Consider the following 24,381-nt stretch of genomic DNA (forward strand, 5'->3'; position numbering starts at 1 on the left):
TATATGAAAGTAACTGATACTTAAAAAGTAAAATCACAAAAATACTGAACTTAGAGGAAAATCAATTCGGAAAGTCCATGGCAAAATCCAATAACAAAACGCATAAAAAACGAATGGACAAGAACTGTCATATTCCTGACTTGGTACAAATGTAGAAAATGGTGGATTAAACCTGGTCTTATAGCGCTAACCCTCTCACTTTGATGACAGTCTCATATCAATTTCCGTTATATTTACATTGATGCGTTAACTAAACGGACACAATAAATAAAATAGACAGAATATGGGTACATCAGTCATCATCGTATAACAATTTTAAAAGGAACAATTTAACAGAACACAAAAACATCTATCTACAAACACATTCATTGATTTGTGTGTCTGACGTCAGAAAATTATATACCTCACATAGATTTGTCATTCAATGTGCATACAAACAATTTTAAAATTTACCCAGGCAATGTTAGCATACAGGTTTAAAAAATCAAAAGTATGTAAGAATAAATTTCAGAGATTTAAACTAGTCCACCAGTTATATATAGAATTTTTAAGAATCCACAAATAGTTAATTCCACTACGCGATTGAATGATTTTGACGTTTGTGGTTCAACGTATATTGTAATTCATAATAGAAATATATCATAATGACATAAAATAGAACAATATCATACTGACGGGATCTTTTAAAGTACAGAGTCACGTTATAAGAACCAAAGAAATACAAAAAGTCGCACATACAAAACACACCACCAAAAAATGAAAGACAATACAAACACATTGACGAGATGTATATATAAGTACCGAGCCACGTCAAACGAATATCACATAAAACCATTCAACAGTAAAAGTAATATTAATAATAGAACAAAGACAAATGAAGTTTGCCTTAAGGCGAAGTGTACGTAATTGCACGCCTCTACTTGTAGCGGAATTTGGGAAATAAAACGTGTGTCGTTAGCTACGCGAGTTATTCCCCTTACTCCACGAAATTAAATATGGACGTTCAACCAAGAAACAACTCCGGCAATTTTTTTCTAATTAAGTATGCAAGTGCCGTAACAAGACTCAACAGCAATACTCGTATTACAATTGATCAGAACTCTACAGAGGTTGCTTTTAAAAGTGGATCTGACCGCCTTACAAATGACAGCGATAATGATTCAGACATAGCGACTTATCCTGATGACTGGACAGCAGGAAGAAGGGTGGTTGAGCTTCTACATTTGGCAGAGCAAATGAAATGTTGTAGAAATTGTCATTCCCCACTTCTTCTACACATGATATGTGGTGAAAAGAAATGTGGGTTGGGAAGTTTCCTATACATCCAGTGCGTGTATTGCCCATACGTTAACACAGTTACAACTGGGAAACAACATCGACAGACCGGGAAAGATGTTGGCATGTTGGTGTTTGATGTCAACACAAAACTGAGTTTAGGTATAAAAGAAAAATATAATATTGTTTGTATGCAATTGTTGTGAATTTTAACACATGTTTCATATTTCTGCTTAATTTCAAAATATCGGGCCAAGATTCAAGAAAAACGAGATACGACGCGGCCACTTCGAAAAGAACAAAGACGACTGAAAAGAGTTTACAAAATACTACATATAAACTAATTTAAAAGAGTAAACACAAAAGAAAGAAAAACATTCTTAGTTGTATAATGTGTATGGTAGATTAGTAAAATCTTCATTAAAGTTTACTCAACAGCCGAACAGGAACGATATGTATTTGTTTATGCTGAAACTAGATGTCTTCTATTCCGTCCGCAATTTCTTAAGTAAAATCTAAATTTAGATTCGTGGTTAAACTGAAACTACACCTGTTGGATAAAAATAGAATATGACATTTCTTTTTTGATGATTCTTTTTTTAATTCAAATTTCGTATTTGGCACAACTTTTTGGAATTTTAGGTGCTCAATGCTCTTCAACTTTGTATTTGTTTGGCTTTTTAAATATTTTGATCTGAGCGTCACTGATGAGTCTTATGTAGACGAAACGCGCGTCTGGCGTATAAAATTATAATCCTGGTACTTTTGATAACTATTCGAAGCGGTATAGCTGAATATAGTTCTATATTTTAGCATTTGTGTACAGTCAGAAGTTATAAATGCAAAAATAAATTCTTATTGTTCTCTGAAGTTCTTATAAATAAACAAACGTAATCTGACAAGTCTATCATGTCAACCGCAATGTTTATCCTTTCAGGGTAATGGAGAACAATGTGAAATAAGTAGTGTGGAATAAAATCAGATTCTTACATTTTCGTAACATTTAAAGACCTAAACAAAAAATGTAAAAAAATCTTATTTTTATAAATTCTACAAGAATACTCAACTTACTTAGCAACCATTTGATTTTCGGGGGGGGGGGCTGGGGGGGCTATGGATTTTTTTTTCGGACAAGCTTTTTTTTTCCGCCTTTGGCAAAAAACAATCAATTTTTTTTGGCGACAAGTTGAAAACAATTTTTTCCTTCAATTTTAGCATTACATATAGTGGCAACTGAGGATGAAACAAACAATTTTTTTTCTTAGGGTTAAAAACAAATTTATTTTTTTCTACAAAAACTGGAAACAAACTTTTTTCCAAAAAAATCCTTAGGCCCCCCAGAAAATCAAATGGTTGATGCCTTACTTATCCTCTTTATCCCCAGTGGGACATAAGGCCACATACTAAAGCTACCATATTAATACAAATTATACCTAGGGCAAAGTTTTACGTACAAGAAAAAAATAAATAATGTTAGTATAGCCGGCATAAAACAAAATATTAAGTCTTGAGTTCAGTATTCATGGTGATTCATTTGCAATATAAGCAGATTCTCTTCTTTATTTGTAACATTATTAGGTAAATATGTATAGCATTACAGTATGAACAATATCTATGCATTACACTATAGGTACGTTCTTATAGCACTACACTATAGATACATTCGTAAAGTTTGTCCTTGGATACATTCGTGTACATGGTATAGCACCTCCCTGTACATCTATTTAACATTAAACTGGTCATATTTTATAGAATAAACAGAATTCTAGAACTTTCGTGTTGCATTACACTGTGTGAATATTTATGGCATCACACAAAGTACCTTTGCATGAAGAACATCCCACTCGTTTTAAGAACATCGATTACTTTCTAATTGTATAACATCACACTAAGTATATACTTAAAGCATTACTTTTAAGTTCATATATAGCATTACACTAAGATTCAAATATAGTAAAATTGAGAATGGTAATGGGGAATATGCCAAAGAGACAACACCCTGACCATAGAGCAGATAAAAGCATAAGCCCATCAATAGGTCTTCAATGCAAGCGAGAATCTCCCGCACCCGGAGGCGTCCTCCAGCTGGCCACAAAACAACAAATATATATATACCAGTTCAGTGATAATGGACGTCATACTAAACTTACACGAAGGTTCATATATAACATTACACTTAGGTTCATATATAGCATTACACTTAGGTTCAAATATAGCATTACACTAAGGTTCATATACAGCATTGCACTTTGTATATTCATAGATATACAAATTACTAATTTTAAAGATAACCTTGCAGTTACATAACATATGCACTAGCTACGTCTATATTATAGTCTGAAATACTGTATGCATAAAATATGTGACATACATATAAACTGATATCAACCCTTGTATATAGTGAAGCCAATTCACACTCAGAGAGATACGGCATATTTTGACATAAAAAACGGGTAAATTATATCTTGTGTTTTTCTTGCTTGTAGATTTATATAACGAATAACAAATACGATTCGGATTCAGAAATATCACTATATTTAATCGTTTATATTTTACTCTCTTTTTAGCGTATCTCGACGCAGGCATGGGGCCTGTTCAAACTGTTAATTTTGTAACAGCTTTAAACATACCATGCATCAGTCCAAATAATCTCAAAGCAAGGGAGAGAGAGATTGGGAAAACAATAGAGGAATATGCACGTTCACCTTGTCAAAAGGCTTTAGAGGAGAAATATCTAAAGAACAGGTAACTATAAATATATCCCAATTCTAATTGGCCTATACATTTGTTCTCAAGTTAAAAAAAAACAAAAAAAAAACCAGTGATAGCTATTCACTGAGCACAAACAAAGAAGCTATAAACACGTACGAGAAATTGTATGTGTCTTTTTATTAAGGTAACACGATACCGAATGACGTTACGCCATGAGTTATCGTTCCTGACGTTATCGAATAACGTTCACACATATAAGCCAATGCAGCGGGTTTTGTGTGGCATTTTTAACGGTAACTTTCCCTAGATACAGAGTGCCGAGAGATTTTTGATGCAATACGTAGCGGTTATTTGACATAGATTGTTTAATCGTTTTCCGGCAATCATTCTTCTCATTGTTAATCTTTAAAAAGTATTACTTAGCTTTTTAAATATTGTTTCTTTGATATTTAAGCATCTGCACGCTTTATCTATATATGTTCTTATGCATAACAGACACAGTTTTATCACTTTATTTTTATTCTTGGTATAGATAAAGGAAGATGTGGTGTGAGTGCCAATGAGACAACTCTCCATCCAAATAACAATTTATAAAAGTAAACATTGGTTTATATTTGCAATAAGTACTTATTAATGATTCACGCCGTATCCCCATGAAATTTTGTTTTGAAAGTAGAAATCTAATTTATAGAAGCTTAATTAGGATGATGTGTGAAAAAAACGGGGAATTTTACAACTATTAATTCGTTTTAAAATGGTCATCAAAAACACCGCTCGGACAAAATTGAAATTTATTTGGATGAGAATACGGATATAATTAGGGGGAAAGCACAATACAAGCAGACGTTGAAAATCTTACAGAAAATAGTTTGTTTGTATGGAATGTAAAAACTTTTCCTGTGTTCCATGTGTAAACAGTCTCTGAAATTCATTGGTCTGTACAGAGTAAATTTGATATAGTTTTGGAAATATTTAAAATACAGTGCCAGCTTTGTAATCGTATAAACCACTTCTACTCAGGACGGACAGCAACATCGGAATGAAGCATTAGAAAGTTAACGAAGGCTGAGAAATACATGGGCACTTGATTCGGCAGAAATAAAATAACAAAATTCAGGTTCCGTGACAGTCTGAATAAAGCCAGCCCCGAGTATCCACTTGCGTCTACAAATGCAAGTTGATAGTTGGGGCTGGCTGAAGTCAGACCGGTTCCGTGTTCCCTGATTCCGTTATAAAAAAAATTCTCGAAATTTACATGCAAACGGCTGACTTTTTATTATTCAAACGGCAAGAGACTGTAAAAAAACTAGATCTTGAAATCATTTAAATTTTATATTCGTGTTTATTTACGCTTGCATGGGTATTCGGTGTTTTTTTAGTTTTGAGTTGGAAATAATGTACATGTACAAGTTTGGAGACATAACGACTGAAAGAAAATTAACAAAGTTACCTTTTAGGGCTCTGAGGGCCATATTGCTCGCATACTAGGCGTCGGAAAAGGCCCGGAAAGTTTCTTTCTTAAAATAGTTTTTAAAACAAGTATACAAGTATATATATACATTGTACATGTATAGCGTCAGTTTAAATGTTCCCGACCATCATCGCGGATGCCCTGCCTCTATTGCAAAACCTACCTATTGTATTTATTGTTAACTTGTTCTCGTCCTGAACATGCATGAACTATTTTCCACTGGACGTTAACCAACCAATAATCAAAGCAATCAATCCTACAATTTACACCCGTCACTTGGAACTTTAGTTGTTAAAATTTAAATCATTGCTTCTAATTTTTTTTTTAAATTCGACAAAGTTTAAACGCAGACCGCGAGGAAGACCAAAATTGAACAGTTACGCAAAATTAAATATCTACGTTACCGCTTGCTCATCTGGAAGTGGGGTAACATGAGACTTTATTTGTAAAAATATAAGTACAAATACAAAAAAATTTGTGTACATGTACATGTTATTTGTACAAAAGTTGGCTGATAGAATGATAAATGGAGATATGTGATATGCAATTTATAAGATAACAACAGCTGGGCATTAATTAACTGACATCAAGAAAGTCGTGACTAATGTTAATTGGAATAGTATCTTTACACTTCTTATTTGTAGTTTTAGTAAACGTTGAAAATTTTTGAGTATGTGTAGTATAATTGTCACAGTAACATTTCAGTCTCTTGGTAAATATTAGTTTAAGTCTTAAAACGTTTGCTCTTCTCTAGAAAATTCAAACCATTATGAAATATAAGGAGAAGCGGAAAAATCTCCAATTAATCAACTTTCCACCAAAGACGAAATGACGGAAATGCTATATTGCTACCACATTTCAGATCTCCAAATTATACCATTCCATTATATGAACTGCATATTTAGAAATAAGCATTGTCACCAAATTACTTATAGAGCACGTATCATCATATTGTTTTACATTTGTCCGTTCGACCGTTAATCCCGCACTTAGTATATACATAGAATAACCATACATTGTCTCGAAATATCAATGTTATTTGTACAAGGCTTAGAAACAGATAGAAAGCGAAGCTGTGCCGAGCATTTCTACCTGTTTCGAGCCGAGTACAAATAACATTGATATTTCGAGACAATAGATATAGGAAGATGTGGTGTGAGTGCCAATGAGACAACTCTCCATACAAATAACAATTTAAAAAGTAAACCATTATAGGTTAAAGTACGGCCTTCAACACGGAGCCTTGGCTCACACCGAACAACAAGCTATAAAGGGCCCCAAAATTATTAGTGTAAAACCATTCAAACGGGAAAACCAACGGTCTAATCTATATAAACAAAACGAGAAACACGTATATATTACATAAACAAACGACAACTACTGTACATCAGATTCCGGACTTAGGACAGGTGCAAACATTTGCAGCGGGATTAAACGTTTTAATGGATCCAAACCTTCTCCCTTTTTCTGAAACAATAGTATGGTTATTCTTTATATACTGCAGCTCTTATAACTGTTCTAAATGACGTATAAGGGGTAAAAACCATCATTTCTTAATTTTGAGTGGATGACATAAATTTATATATAGGGTTAATTCGGCTAATTATTTAGAACTACAGTAGTTTTGCTTCAGCTTTAAAACTGTGTACCTGGTGTTACTACTCATGCGCATATCGTCTGGAGTTTCTTTTTTGTTTCATGACAGGTTGCTGGATTAGCCATTTTGATAAAATACAAAGGCACACAGAGTACAGACTCCGGCTTACATCTGATACAGGTTGAATTTCAAGCTGGAACTTTTAAATTTCGCAGTTGTTTTACTTATATAAAGAATGCATATATGATCTCAAGATTTGTTATGTAAATAATTTTTCACAAATGACAGAATGTTGAAATTTGTGAAATTTTGCATACAGTTTGCTAACCCGAATAATTCAGTCCCTCCCCGTAATCGATCTCTCCTACTTACTTAATGTAGTAAGCGGAATATAACGACTGAATTATTCGGGTTAACAGTTTGCAAGGTTTGTCCGACTTGCTGAGCAAACAAGTAACACATTTACACCACGCAGAGTACACTATACTACATGTATTGTATGTACCAAGTCAAGAATATGACAGCTGTTTATCATTCTTTTGATGTTTTTCAGCTTTTATTTCGTCATTTGATAAGGGATTTTTTCGTTTTGATTTTTTCTTGGAGTTTTGTTATTTTATTTTTTGGAATGTGTATTTTATCATGATCATTATTTTTCCTCATAATTTTCACAAATAACAGAATATTTAATCTTTTTTGACTGGTGCATCAAATGTGTCTTTTATAAACAACTGTTTTCTAAAATTGTATTGTATCGTCCCGAACATGCATGAACTATTTGCCACTGAACGTTAAACAACCATCAAACCGAGCAATTAAAAAACTGTTAAATGAATCAAATTTTTTAAAATACTATATTTCTGCATCACGGGATGCAGTGATGATACCACCGTTGTCTAATATGATGGAGTTAAAAATCAGTAATTCGGATGAATCTCACGTGAAATGTTTCATTTAATTTTCACGTAAACTTATGGTTTTAATCAAATTTTAGAACAAAGATATTATTTAAATAATTTTATTTCAAACTATTTACGTGATTTTAACGTGTACAAAATTCCGGTGATTTATGCATGAGCTATTATCATAAGATTCACATGGAACCTGTTCACGCAAGTTTCAAGTATATGCCCGTTTGATGTGAAAATCGGACGATATTGATATTAATTCATATGAGTGAAATTCCATGTGCAGGACGAAATAAAATTATATCTGATTCAGTAGAATTTTATATTGCATTATTAGGAACTTTACGACAGTCGACAGGGGAAATGAAAATAAAATATACTCATTCAGATCCCGACACATATTTTTTTTCTCCATTTCTCTGAGAAGGAATAACGTTATATTCCGTACACCATAACGTCACACGTTTTTGGTCAAATTCTAGTCCTATCGATCAACTTTGAAGCTATTTATTTCAAAAACAAGGATGGTGACATATGAGTTTCTATACGTGTTTGGATTCACTATGCAATCCTGAATATTATGTTAGTTTTTTGTTTTTCTCCGTATATAAGAAAATAGCCATCCATTCGAAAATCTGAAAAGGTAAGCCGAAAAAAAGGCATTTCCCCTATATACCTAAGTAAATTTGTCGCCAAAATTGACGTTTTCCTATGAAAATAACAAAAAAACAAAAATGGTGACCCCCATTTTTTATTACATATTCCGATGTAACTCGATTCAAACTACACGTATGCCAAAAATTTTGGAAATCGAATGTATAACTATTTATTTTAAAAAAAAAACAGCATGTTACATGACTGATTACTAGTATATATTTTTGACATCATATTCTTAACATAATGAAAGTATATTTCGAATATTTGTCACTGCCCAAGCATGTCAATTGTTGCAAAATGCACATCCTCTATGATTCTCAGAATTCCGTCATCACAAGTATCTAGGACTAGGCATTTATATCGATTGGATACAGCCAGTACCAAAGCTTTTTTGTGCTTCAAGAGTATCAATGTTATTTAGCCACCTTCAACAAGTTTTTTAACTACAGTTCGCGAATAATTTCAGGTCTTTTTATTCGTATTATCAACATCTTAAATATGTGTCTTTCAAGAAGATTTTAATGAAAAAATCCTTGTTCAGGTCAATCACAGCAACAACTACTATTTATCCTCTGTTTGCTTAATCTATAATTTTAGTGTCATCCTCAGTTTTTGAAAGAAAACGCAGTTTAGAATTGTTGATTTTAAATTAAAAAGTGATCTACAGTCCTTGAAATATAATTAGTAATTTCAAATGCATCTGTTTGTCGGATGCGTGGAAATGACTTTTAGTGTATAAAAGTTAACATATACAATCGTACTAGCATACGCATATATGTTACTAGAATGCAAAAACGAAAGCTTCGGCATGTTTAAAGCTTGTGGTACATATATATTCATCCTAAAATTTAGAGTAATATTTTGATATATTTACATGTAAATTAACTCATGAAAATCGCTGGATCATATCAAGAGAATCATGATTGAATTATGCTTTTAGAGCTGACTATGCGGTATGGGTTTGCTCATTGTTGAATTCCGTACGGTGACTTATAGTTGTTAATTTCTGTGTCATATGGTTTAAAATGCAATTCTTTTGCATTAAAAATACCTACCCTTTTGCATGATACTTTTATTTATCCGACATCCTTGACGCTTTTAAGATCAGCACATGGCTTAAATATTTTGATTGAAGTCAAATTTTCTTGTTGATTTAAATAATTATTTTAAAAAAATATCTCCCAAAATAATATCATTACACAGAACGTGTCAAGTGCTACAGACACGACATGCTACACTTTCAGTAAATGGGAAATACAATTATATAATTATATATATATAACGTTACATTCGCGTTCCGTTCAAAAATCGTTCAATTTGGGCGTGGTAACATTTACGGGAGACACGGACAACTTGATGGAAATTGATGAAAAATTTAGCGTGTCCTTAATCTTGAAGGCTTAACCAAATCTTAAAAAAAATCACATTTCAGTAATAAGATTTGTTAGTATATTTCATTTGTCTGTCACAAATTTAAAATACCCTAAATTATCATGGTAATAAAAAAATCTTGAACAAAGGCTCTGTTTGTAGTGATATGAAAATGTGATTTTATTGAATTTTACAAAAATATTTTTATTTTTAACATAGCTTTTCCCATTTTTTTTTTTTTTTCAGCATTTCCCGTGTCTCCCGTAAATGTTACCACATTAAAGTCTGAAATGGCCTATATCTGTACTCGACTGTACTGATTTTTACTCGACCAGTCTGAATTGGTCTGACTTTTACTTGACATTACTCGACCCCAGTCTGAACCATACTTGACTGTACTGAATCGTACTTGACCCTTATCTTTGCCGTTAAAAATAGTCTGAACTATTACGCGACCAGTCTGAAACAGTCTTAACCCATTCTTGACATGTACTCGACCTATTTTTCCAGTCTAAACCATACTTAAGCAAAAGTCTGAACAATACTCGACCAGTCTGAACCATACTAGACCAAAAACCCTCTACTTTTTTAACTGTTTAAATAAATTTCTTTTTAACTGACATATATAACAGCCAACAAAATTTATAAAAGATTTTAACCTTATAAAAGAAATGTATCTCTGATTATATTTAGAATAAAAAAAATATATTACATATAACTTATATCAAAAAGGGATAAAATTAAATAAATGAATAAAATTATTTTTCTGATTAGTGGTGAAATATAAAGTATAACCTCTGCTTAGGGCAAACTCATAAATAAGATCACACCTGGTCAGAGGTATTAAATTCTAAATAACATTGATTCAAAATTGCAACATCCTGTTTAAATTAGATAACAAGGCCTTTCGAATATACATGCATGTACTAGATAAGTAATACACGATTTTAAGAAAATAGGGCTTTCTTTTTACCTGTAAAACACACATGTACTGAGTTAATTAGAATATATTAAAATGCTTTATGTATGCCATGTTAATTTGACAAAAAAATACTTAAATTAATTTAAATTTTTTTTAACTTTTACTTTGGAATACATTTCCTTTTTTAAAAAGGTTATCAAGGATTTGTATAGTAAATACAAATCATTGGCTTAAGTTTATGTTGAAAATAGTCCAATTACCATAAAATACTTCCGAAATATTCATAAAATTTGAATAATATTGAAAATATTAGTCACAATTTATTTTTTTAGATTATTTATCAACTTGTTTTATTTATATTTTATAAGTAGATATATATTATGTAAGTGTTGATTAATATTGAGTTGAAGTTATATTATGATTGATTATTGTGAAATTTTAATTTCAACACTGTATTGAATACATTTTTAATTTCAAGTTGTTGTTTAAATTTTATTTTTATTTAAACAAATTCCTAAATTGATAAAATTCAGTTAATAGATACAAAGAATAGGTCTAGTTTGGTTAAGACTTGGTCGAGTATGGTTCAGACTAGGTCGAGTATGGTTCAGACTAGGTCAAGTACAGTTCAGACTAGGTCGAGTACGGTTCAGACTAGGTCGAGTACAGTTCAGACTCGTATAAAACGGTTAAGTACTGGTCAAGTACACATTCAGACTGTTAAGTATAGTTCAGACTACAGTCGAGTATTATCAAGTAAATCTCAGACTAATTCAGACTGGTCGAGTAAAAATCAGTACAGTCGAGTACAAATATAGGCCATTTCAGACTTTTAATGGTTTGTAGTGTATAGAGGTGGCGAACCTTTCCTATCATTAATGTGAAAATATTGTTATATTGAAGTGTTAGCTTTTATTTTTGTGTACTCGAATTTTCAAATCTTACAGCTATATGGAATTTCGAAAATGGCTGCTAGATTGCGAACTGACAGGATATTTATCGTGACCGTTTCACATAATAAATATGATCATATCATATCCCATCTGTACAAATTTTATCGAAATCCATTCAGTAGTTAATATTTTTTCTTCGTTTATATTTGGATGGTTGGCGCTTCTTGTTACGTCTTACACGGCAAAAATGGCAAATTATAAACACAAAATCATTGCTTAATCATATAATGAGACATAACATTATATTTATTAAAATCAGATTTTATTTAAGTCGATTCAAATGAAAAATCTAGACAAGTTACTTTTCAATAATGCGTAGATTTGATTTGTTTTTGTCATACTTATGCATCAAGAAATGGTCAAATGAAACATAGACCGAATACCGTGCGTAACGTCTAATCCTTCAAACACGGTAAATGTATTTGCTCATTGTCGAAGGCCGTTGTGTGATATATAGTTATTAACTTTTGTGTCATTTGTTTTCTTGAGAAGATCTGTCTCATTAGCAGGGGATTGAAATTACAACATCTAATTATAAGCAAGAATTTTACCGCAATACCAACGAGTCGAACCCTCATATGTATAACAGCTATATCAAAAAGAATGTGTCTGGTCCTACATTATTCTATTTCTAAGTTAAGACCGGTCATTAAAAAGTCATATGGTGCATACCTTTAACATTTGATTAATTGTTGGTTGCTTAACGTCAAGTAGCAAATATTTCATGCATTTTAATGAAGATTTAATATTTCATATTTATTTAGCAATGACACGAAAAATCACACCCTCTGTTTTTTCAGAAATGACAGAACGAATGAAGAAGATACCGCGTTAGACAAATCCATGGATGTTTCTTTTGATGGAGGTTGGCAAAAGAGATGCAGTGGAGGAAGCTATAATAGTACAACTGGTAATATATATGTTTAAAAGGATGAAATTTGTCTGTTGTTTTCTCATAAATCGTCTATCTCTAACTATTGTCTTACACGATTTGGCACTAACCATGCTAATAAACTATTGCATTCATACTTATCCATACATATTTATTGGAATTATTCTTTCGTGCAGTTGCATTTGTAAAACAAATATTATGATTTTAAGCCACTTACCACGTGCCAGAACCGATGAAGGTTTGTAATTTAAAAGCGATTAGAAAATATATTAACCAAAATGCATTTTTTTCTGAACGAAAACTTATATATATTTATTCCTACAGTGTGACAACGATCAATCTTTACATGAATAGACTTTTTACATTTTATTTGAAACTACATAGCTATATTTTTATTCCAGGACATGCTACAGTCATTGGTTACGTGTCTGGAAAGTGTTTACACTTTAAATTAAAATCCACAGATTGCCGGAAGTGCAATCATATCGATGAAAAAGGTGATGCTAGTGAAAAAGAACATGACTGCCGACGAAATTATTTGGGAAGCTCGAAGTCAATGGAACCAGCATTAGCTGTTGAAATGGTAGGAACTGTTTATATCTTAGAAATTTTACTCATCGTCGTAACATCGTCGATATCGATATCATCGTCTTCGTCGCAGGGAATAGTGGGCTACATATAACTCTGAAATAAAGTTTAAAACAACGATCTCAATGTCAAAGTGAAGGTTAATTATGGCAAGCCGTTTTACTATTTATTCGAATTTCAAGATATCTCCTATATTATATAAGATATCTCCTTTAATATATAAGATATCTCATATATTATATAAGATATCTTTAATGTTATATGAGATATCTTTAATGTTTTATAAAATATCTCATAAAGTTTATATAATATCTTTTATTCTTTATAAGATATCTTATAAAGTATATCTTTTATCCTTTATAAGATATCTTATAAAGTATATGAGATATCTTATAAACAATTTTTATATAAGATTTCTTATATAATTTATAAGATATGTTATATATATAATAAGATCTTGAGATGCCACAAAACCAGGTTCAACCCACCATTTTTATCTTTAAAAATGTCCTGTACCAAGTCAGGAAAATGGCCATTGTTATATTATTGTTCGTTTCTGTGTGTGTAACATTTTAACGTTGTGTCGTTTGTTTTCTATTATATTTGAGTGTGAATTCAAATTACTATAAGACGTGTCACGGTACTTTTCTATCCCAAATTCATGTATTTGGTTTTGATGTTGTATTTGTTATTCTCATCGGATTTTGTATAAATGCTTAGTCCGTTTCTGTGTAGGTTACATTTTAATGTTGTGTCGTTGTTTTCCTCTTATATTTAATGCGTTTCCCTCAGTTTTAGTTTGTTACCCAAATTTTGTTTTTTGTCCATAGATTTAAGAGTTTTGAATACGCGGTATACTACTGTTGCCTTTATTTATATGGTTTATAAGATATCTCATATAGTTTATAAGATATCTTATATAGTTTAAAAGATATCTTATATAGTTTAAAAGATATCTTATATAGTTTATAAGATATCTTATGTAGTTTATAAGATATCTTATATAGTTTATGAGATATCTTATAAAGACAATTATATAAGATATCTTATAAACTATATGAGATATCTTATAAACTATATAATATATCTTATAAACTATATAATATATCTTATAAACTATATAAGATATATTATGAGATATCTTGAAGTAAGAATAAATAACAAAACGGCTTGCCATAGTTTATCCTTATTTGTTAGCGTTATTATCACTCCAGTCGAAATAAAATAAAGAAACACAATGAAAAACAACACACACGTTAATTTGTTAAGGCACTTTTTGTAATCATGAAAAAAGTATATGTTGTCCTCAAATGCTCAAGATGAAACAATACCAGATAGACACCCATTCCAAATACCTAACGTATACCTCTAAAAAATTGTTTGGCTATGAAAAATCAATTTTAAGGTTATTCTAGAAACTGATGTTCTGCTCTTTTGGTTTTGTTTTTAATTCAAATTTCACTTTTACAGGTTAAGGACATCGAGGAAATGGGATATATGGTCAATTCTTTGACTATGGCCGATGACACCACTACAATGGCAAGGCTGCGCCAGGAAGTCGACCATGATGTCATTAAACGCAGTGATTCCAACCATTTCCGTAAAAACTTTACAGGAGATCTACTACAATTGCACCAACAACACAAAAGAAGTATATCTACAACTGTAATAGATTATTTTGTAAAGGACATGCTGTACGCAATTAAACAAAATAAAGGAGATGTTGAAAATTTAAAATCTACCATTGATGCAATTGTACCACACGCATTTGGAGACTACAGTCTGTGCTCCAGTTGGTGTGGTTAAATCAAAGATCCGATCGGATACAGGCATAAAAGTTTACCATATGACAAGGACTTAGAAGGAGTAGAATTGAAACGAGATATTCAAACTGTTTTTTCGAAATACAGTGAAAATACTAACAAATAGGCAAATCTAGGTAGTTCCCAAAGCAATGAATCACTGAACTATATCATTTTAACAAAAGCCCCAAAGTCGAAACATTTCGGTGGAATTCAATCGCTGGGATTTCGAGTGGCTTCAGCTATATCTCAAAAGAATGAGGGCCGTAACTATGTTGTTGAGGTAAGCATTATATTCAGTATGAAATAACAAATAAAATGTTGATTATTATAGGATTAAAATTAAAAATAGGGAAAATATGTTTCCACACTCGTAACCTCTATACCTCGTAAGTTGTATGTTTGTGTCATTGAATAGATCTGGCTTATGAATGTATTTGTTTTACGCAAAAATATGTACTCCTTGAAACTTGCAATCTGATAAAAATTCTTACTATCATTCAAACGAATCGAAAAATAATCAACGTCAAGATCAACTACCGGAAGTCTGCTCGACCAATCATATCAACGTATTCCCTAATATGCAAATCGTATAAGAATTATTACTAAAGATTGTCTCTCAGTCTCGGTTAATAATGCAATACACTGATGTCAAGCCCAAAAATCGTTTCTGGAATTACGCCACTCTATTATGTTCTTATACTACAACAGGTCAACAAAAATCTCCTGGTAAATTTACGTCACAACAACGGGAACTTATGGATAGAAAAAGAAAGAGAGAAAAGACAAAAGCTGCCACCCCAGCATTTAAGAGAAAACGGAGGGACAAAAAAGGAAGCAGAGTTATATCCGTAAGGTCGAAGGAAATCAGAGACGGCGACAGTTATAGGTCGGCTATTTCAAGCACAGAGCAAGAGAGTCCAGATATTGTAGAGATCCCTGCACCAACTGCCGAAAATGACGACATTACTTTACACTTTGGCAATACGTTGACGGTTTTCTTTGATTTGTAAACCACTGGACTTGGTAGGTTTTATTATAATGCCTATTATGAACAAAATGCACCAACACTCCGAACCTAGATCATAGATTTTCAGATTAATACACCAAAAAATGCTATCATAAATTTCAATCACCGTCGCAAGTTGTCTTTATTATGCAATAATGAAATTTAGTATAATTACCATTGAGACCAGTGCCTGTAAATTTGTGTGTAGACAGACCACGGGTGTACATAATTTCAAGTTACTTCGTACGTACAGTAATTTGAGAAACAAACCAATGCAACTGCCTTTATAAACTACAATTATGAGCAAATATGAAACAATGAAATATGTAACATATTTGATAGGTAAATAGCAAAAACAAAATAATCAAAAGACAAGTTCAAATTATTGTAATAAATAACAGTTAAAAGTATATTTCCGAATGATTCTAATTACTAGTATGTGAAAATGTAGATAAAGGTGCATGCTATTTATCATTACAGGTATTTCTTGTGACATTAAACAGATCGCTGCTGTATGTGGGACGAAAAAAATTCAGTCAATACGTTATGCCGCTACAACCTATTACCCAAGGACCATCAAAGATAACATGTTTAACCAGGATAGGGAAGGTACTCTATCGGAATGGCATACCAGTACCATACCAAAACAAAGAAGAATGTTTAAAAGAGTTTATCTCTTGGTTGCCAGAAAATGTTATGTTGTTTGGACATAACATTAAATCTTTTGATACAAAAATTATTATTCAAGCTCTGACTGATGAAAACTTGATAAATGGTTTTAAAGCCAAGTGCAACGGGTTCGTTGATACTTTACATGTTTTTAGAGCTGCATATCCCGAAAGGAAGTCGGAGAAAAAAAAATTTAAGCAGGAAGAACTGATGAAGGATTTTCTCGACGAAAACTTCACTTACGATGCACATAGCGCATTGGCAGATGTCTTGGCTTTACAGGAACTATTCAGAAAGGCAGGATTTTCTCTTGTTCATGTACAACCTCATAGTTTTTCTGTTGATTTTGCTTATCAGACTTTGATAAATATTGACATTTCCAATAGTAACTATGAATCATTGAAATTGTTGCATATCTCATCGGGTATGACTAAATAAATGGCTAAATCCGGACTAAACATTCAGCATTTAAAACTGGCGTTTAGACGAGGGGGAGTAGACGGTGTATACAATGTCATGTCAGAAGAAAATGACGGGAAGGTTAGAGTAACAAAAAACAGAAAGATTTTAGTTGCTGCTGCACAATTTATTAAGGACGAAATAACAAATCAGGAGACTGCCGCATACATTAAGTACGTCCTATGCATTTTATAATTGGTTCACCCATCTGTTTGTCTTCAATAATTCATTTTAACACAAAAAAAGGAGGAACAGGAATTGGTTGAACTGTTGTGTAAGAAATAAACTTAATATGCTGATGTCCATATAAAAACTTTTTTTGAAATGTTATATTTTGTTTGAGTTAAGAAAAAAATGTACATTGTATTAGGTAAAAAGTTTTAAAATACTTTTTGTAAACGCAGATTCTCAAAATATGAGTATAACTCTGGTAAATTTTTATTTGCTGACATATTGCATATCTTAATTTGCATTTGTATTATGTGTATGGATGTGCATTAAAACAAGCATTCTATATTAGAATCTCGGGTTCTTATATACATCTGTGTGCTTTGTTTTACATTTTGTCAAGCCGGGGGCATTTTATATGGTTTTCAACATAGTTTTTCAAACATAGTTTCAACATAGCAAATTTACAGATCTAACATTGTTGGGTTGATGTTTAGACGAGTTGTATATATATATATATATATATATATATATATATATATATATATATATATATATATATATATAGATTACTAAAAAATCCAACATTTCGGTATCTATATATATTTCTATACACAAGAACATTTATTATAGTGATCTTTATATATATATATATATATATATATATATATATATATATATATACAACTCGTCTAACGTGGAAAGGTAACACATGGCCAGCGAAAGCTCTTTTTTTGAGAGCCCAGGTGGTCGTGTGGTCTAGCGGGACGGCTGCAGTGCAGGCGATTTGGTGTCACGATATCACAGTAGCATGGGTTCGAATCCCGGCGAGGGAAGAACCAAAAATTTGCGAAAGCAAATTTACAGATCTAACATTGCTGGGTTGATGTTTAGACGAGTTGTATATACATTATGTACACAGCCATGTATCACCATCATTGATGGCGATCCGATGGATACATCTGTTGTAGGGTTGTCACTGACTCAGACGTACTTATGAATATAATTATTTTCTGTGACTGTATCTTACATTAATTTGTAGGATCCTTTACTATAGATAATTTAGCTGATCTGTAACAATAACATCTTCATGCCTTATATATCATGTACTGTAGTACGCCGCTAGATTAAAACTGACGTGGAAAGGTAACACATGGCCAGCGAAAGCTCTTTTTTTGAGAGCCCAGGTGGTCGTGTGGTCTAGCGGGACGGCTGCAGTGCAGGCGATTTGGTGTCACGATATCACAGTAGCATGGGTTCGAATCCCGGCGAGGGAAGAACCAAAAATTTGCGAAAGCAAATTTACAGATCTAACATTGTTGGGTTGATGTTTAGACGAGTTGTATATACATTATGTACACAGCCATGTATCACCATCATTGATGGCGATCCGATGGATACATCTGTTGTAGGGTTGTCACTGACTCAGACGTACTTATGAATATAATTATTTTCTGTGACTGTATCTTACATTTATTTGTAGGATCTTTTACTATAGATAATTTAGCTGATCTGTAACAATAACATCTTCATGCCTTATATATCATGTACTGTAGTACGCCGCTAGATTAAAACTGACGTGGAAAGGTAACACATGGCCAGCGAAAGCTCTTTTTTTGAGAGCCCAGGTGGTCGTGTGGTCTAGCGGGACGGCTGCAGTGCAGGCGATTTGGTGTCACGATATCACAGTAGCATGGGTTCGAATCCCGGCGAGGGAAGAACCAAAAATATGCGAAAGCAAATTTACAGATCTAACATTGTTGGGTTGATGTTTAGACGAGTTGTATATACATTATGTACACAGCCATGTATCACCATCATTGATGGCGATCCGATGGATACATCTGTTGTAGGGTTGTCACTAACTCAGACGTACTTATGAATATAATTATTTTCTGTGACTGTATCTTACATTAATTTGTAGGATCCTTTACTATAGATAATTTAGCTGATCTGTAACAATAACATCTTCATGCCTTATATATCATGTACTGTAGTACGCCGCTAGATTAAAACTGACGTGGAAAGGTAACACATGGCCAGCGAAAGCTCTTTTTTTGAGAGCCCAGGTGGTCGTGTGGTCTAGCGGGACGGCTGCAGTGCAGGCGATTTGGTGTCACGATATCACAGTAGCATGGGTTCGAATCCCGGCGAGGGAAGAACCAAAAATTTGCGAAAGCAAATTTACAGATCTAACATTGTTGGGTTGATGTTTAGACGAGTTGTATATACATTATGTACACAGCCATGTATATATATATATTCATTAAATAAAATAATAAAATAAGTAAGTTCCATTCTATCGATTTCATCCTTCCATTAAGACTCAGGATAACTGATGTAGTGTCGTTATAGGCGACGTCGTTAAGGGGGTTTATGACGTCCCGTCATTGTTCGTTATTAAAAGTTCTCTGGATTTAATTTTGATCGGAACGTTGTTATGAAATAACGTTCCCTCTCACAAAGAATATTAAACATGTTAAACGAAAATGAAATTTATTTGCTCCCGTTCCATACTCAAATGTTCCGGAATTAAAAGCTGATATCAACAAATTCTCTAGACGCCTCCGTTTAAAAGAAGAATTCGGAAATAAAAAGGACTATGATAAATCTCTCGTAAGAAACAAATCAACTTACACCCCAAGACCGGGGAAAGATGATTATTTAGATACTTACATTGAGACAATAACGAAATTTCCTGTCCGTACACGTAAATGTAAACAGAATTTAACCTGAAATGAACAGGATGCGTTAAAAAGCCTTAAAGATGACGACTCCATTATCATTAAAGAAGCAGATAAAGGAGGAGCCATCATCATTATGGATACCGACTTTTATAAAGAAAAAGTTTTGGAACAGCTTAATGATGAGGAATACTACAAACAAATAACAAATAACCCGGATAAAGCAACTAAAAAGAGATTAAAGAAACTGATAAAAGACTACAATCAATGTCTAACCGAGAAGGAAATAGCGTACTTGTGTGACTTTGATCCGAAAGAGAGTAATTTTTATGGACTTCCAAAAGTACATAAAAATGCACAAATACAAAATACTGTTCGAGATCAAAACAATATTTACGTTGAAACATTCGGTCCCGCCGATTTGAAATTAAGTCCAATTATAGCCGGACCGGAATCATTAACTCAAAGACTAAGTCATTTTATCGACCTTGTTATCAAACATCTATGTCCGTCAATTCCAAGTTATATCAAAGATGATATGGCATTTTTAAATCACATTCCTGCCATAGTTCTGGAAGAAACACTATTAACAAGCTTTGATGTTACAAGTCTATACACAAATATCCCCCATGATCTAGGTCTTACAGCCGTAAAATACAGGATCGAAGAAAAACGGGATGAAATTGACAGTAGATTTGAAACAAACTTCATACTAGAAGCTACCAAAATAGTTCTGGAAGAAAATACATTTTATTTCGACGGAAACAAATACAGACAAATTAAAGGTACAGCCATGGGAACTAAAGTTGTCCCCACATACGCAAATTTAGTGATGGGATACTTAGAGCAACAGATGTATCGACAAATATCTGTCCAATTCGATCAAAATTTCTGTGATTATGTCATTAAATTTTGGAAAAGATACTTAGATGACTGTATAATATTTTGGAGCAGATCAGAAAAGGATTTATATAAATTTAAAGACCTTATCAACTCCTTACACCCGTCGATTAAATTCACCATGGAAACCAGTGACACACAACTACCATTTTTGGATTTCCTCATCTTAAAATCAGGCAGACATATAAAAACGGATATTTATTATAAATCCACAGACGCCCATCAATACTTAAATTTTCATTCGTGTCATCCGTCCCATACAAAACGAAATATACCTTACTGTATGGCCAGACGGATTTGTGCTATAGTAACTGACCATAACATTCGAGGAGTACGTTTGAAGGAATTAAAAGGCCATTTGACACAACAGCTATACCCAGATGGTTTAATCGAAAGTGGAATTCGAAAATCTAAACTATTGACACTTCAAGAACTACGAACCCCGAAAGTGAAAGACACGGACGAAACCTTAAAGAAAATACCGTTTGTTAGTACACATGACCCGTAAACGTTTTAAATACAATTAAATCAAACCTTCCAATTCTACACGAAAGTGAAACTATAAAAAAAATTGATACCGGAAGAAAACTTAATCTTCAACCGAAGACAACCTAAAAACTTAAAGAATCACTTATCCAGAACTCGGTTCGAACCGACGGTTAATGACTTTAAAAATAAAGATGCGGTGTTTGTGGCCAAGATACGAAATATTTAGAAACGGGTAAAATGAAATCATTTAAAGATGGCAAAAAATTTCATGTGAACGCTAATATGACTTGTAAGACAACAAACCTTATTTACTGCGTCACATGTCCTGGTTCTCACGACAATTATATTGGACAGACCGGGAATAGCCTCTGTGAACGGGTGCGAGTTCACAAAGAACAAATAAAACACCCACAATACAGAAATTCGCCAATTAGTGCCCATCTTGACATTTGTAGTAAAAAGCATTTTCAAATAATGCCTATTTTTAAATGTAGACGGGATGAAGCATATAGAAAAGAGATGGAACGTTATTTCATAACAACGTTCGGATCAAAATTAAATCCAGAGAACTTTTAATAACGAACAATGACGGAACGTCATAAACCTTCTTAACGACGTCGCCTATAGCGACACTACATCAGTTATCCTGAAGAGTCCCAATGGAAGGATGAAATCGATAGAATGGAACTGTTAACTTTTTACTTATTTTATTATTTTATTTAATGAATATATATATCTGCACATGTGAAAATTATTTTTTACGCCTATATATTTATCTATAATACTAAAATTACGAGGTCCAATTTGTCAGCCGTCATCACGTAAAAACGACGAATCAAAGAATTCAACTTTATATATAACTAATATAGTACAAAGGTGTAGATTAAAAATTACACCACTCAAGGCCCTTTTGTTTTCCACGTAATTAATGTTGCCAATAATTAAGAAGTTCGTGTCGAGTCCGATACCGATAAAATTTGTCAAATTGTTACCTATTGTACTATTTTAATCAGTAAGACTTTCTAAGAAAACAATACGAATACTAAAAATCTGTGACTAAAATAAGGCGTATAGGTACAGCTTTCAATTTGTTAGCGGGCATAGCGTAAAACAGCGAATCAAAGAATTCAACTTTATTTATAACTAATAAAGGACAATGCTGTTGATTAAAAAATACTCCATTCCAGGACCTTTTGCTTTCTAAATAATTAATATTACCAATAATTGATAAGTTCCAGTTCGACGGGTTCAAACAGAAAGATTTGATTGCAGAGAAAACTTTGTATCTTATAATCGGCATGACTTTATCAGATAAATTCAGTCACGGACCCGCGATATCACGGGTGTGTTCTAGTATATATATATAAGTACGCCTGAGTCAGTGACAACTCTACAACTGATGTATCCATTGGATCGCCATCAATGATGGTGATACATGGCTGTGTACATTATGTATATACAACTCGTCTAAACATCAACCCAACAATGTTAGATCTGTAAATTTGCTTTCGCAAATTTTTTGTTCTTTCTTCGCCGGGATTCGAACCCATGCTACTGTGATATCGTGACACCAAATCGCCTGCACTGCAACCGTCAGCGTCCCGCTAGACCACACGACCACCTGGGCTCTACAAATAATAAAGCTGTCAGTGGCCGTGTGTTACCTTTCCTCGTCAGTTTTAATCTAGCGTCGTACTACAGTACATGATATATAAGGCATGGAGATGTTATTTTTACAGTTCAGCTAAATATAAACGAGTCTAAATTGAAAACTACGTTCAAACCTATAATTGCGTTGGATAAAAACCGCAATTTGTATACGTGTGCATGTAAAACAAATTTCGTAGTAGAAGGGTCTAAATACAACACAAACAACATTTTCCAAAAGACCAAAAAAGTGAAGAAGTATATTTAAACAAAACGCATTTAACAAACAGGTCGAACAACTGATGTTCTTTAACCCTGCTGACTGCCATTGGCGATTGCCAAATAAAATTGATCACAAGATGTAACAAAATGGATCTTAATATAAATTTAATACTAAACAGAAAACAATTAACTTGTGGCCACGATGTTATGCCACAAACATAAGGTGTTAATATTTTTTTGTACACCAGATCCGGATTTCGACAATAACTGTCTCTTCAGTGATGTTAGGGATCGAAACGGTATTTGGAAGGCCATATAAAATGTACCCTCATTTTTAGATAGACTCTTGAATTTTAAGAGTCAATATAGGATGAACGGATCATATAAACCGGAAGGAAAATATGATACAAGCCCAAACGAAAAAATATAAACGAGTCTAAATTGAAAACTACGTTCAAACCTATGATTGCGTTGGATAAAAACCGCAATTTTTATACGTGTGCATGTAAAACAAATTTCGATGTAGAAGGGTCTAAATACAGCACAAACAACATATATATATGCATTTATTATGTTTTTTCCTCTCCAAAGAACAGTGACCACGTGAAACTTTTTAACATCATAATAGCTGATTTTTTATCCTTTCAACACTATTTTTAGTCTGCTCAGTACCCCATGCACCACATCACTGCTGTGCCGGCGTTTATTTTTTCTTTGCATCGCTACGGAAGCCGGCAGTTGCACCAAAAAATAAAGGGGTATCCCCTTTTCTGTGTTTTTTCTTTCTTTGATATGCCCTAGTCTACCATACTTATGCATGTTATATAGTGGGTCTCATTGGGGTCTAAGCGTGACACGGGAGTTTTTGTAAGCGTGACACATGAAATACAAATTATTGTGTCGTAAAAACGGGAAATGTAGTCTAGCGGGACACTGGGTATCATACCTTACTTTACAATGATTTAACGGTTCAGCTAGCAAACAAG

General features: G+C 32.9%; 1 protein-coding gene and 1 pseudogene across 1 annotated transcript; both read left to right on the top strand.

Annotated features, from left to right (window-relative positions):
- Nucleotides 1-995: 995 nt before the first annotated feature.
- Nucleotides 996-17,264, top strand: LOC139524917 (uncharacterized; annotated as a pseudogene).
- On the top strand, nucleotides 17,265-21,545 carry LOC139524918 (uncharacterized). The gene is made up of 2 exons (XM_071320092.1): nucleotides 17,265-17,366; nucleotides 20,199-21,545. Exons 1-2 carry the CDS (start codon nucleotides 17,265-17,267, stop codon nucleotides 21,543-21,545), a joined length of 1,449 nt encoding a protein of 482 aa, XP_071176193.1.
- The last annotated feature ends 2,836 nt before the right edge of the window (nucleotides 21,546-24,381 follow it).

The sequence above is a fragment of the Mytilus edulis genome, chromosome 5 (assembly GCF_963676685.1).
Source record: "Mytilus edulis chromosome 5, xbMytEdul2.2, whole genome shotgun sequence".
Lineage (NCBI taxonomy): Eukaryota > Metazoa > Mollusca > Bivalvia > Mytilida > Mytilidae > Mytilus > Mytilus edulis.

Bases quoted from the DNA above. Each gene is read 5' to 3' on its own strand.
- LOC139524918 (XM_071320092.1), top strand. From the start codon at position 17,265: ATGGCTAAATCCGGACTAAACATTCAGCATTTAAAACTGGCGTTTAGA. The intron at 17,367-20,198 runs GTTAGAGTAACA...TGAAATGAACAG, and splicing joins CAGAAGAAAATGACGGGAAG to GATGCGTTAAAAAGCCTTAA.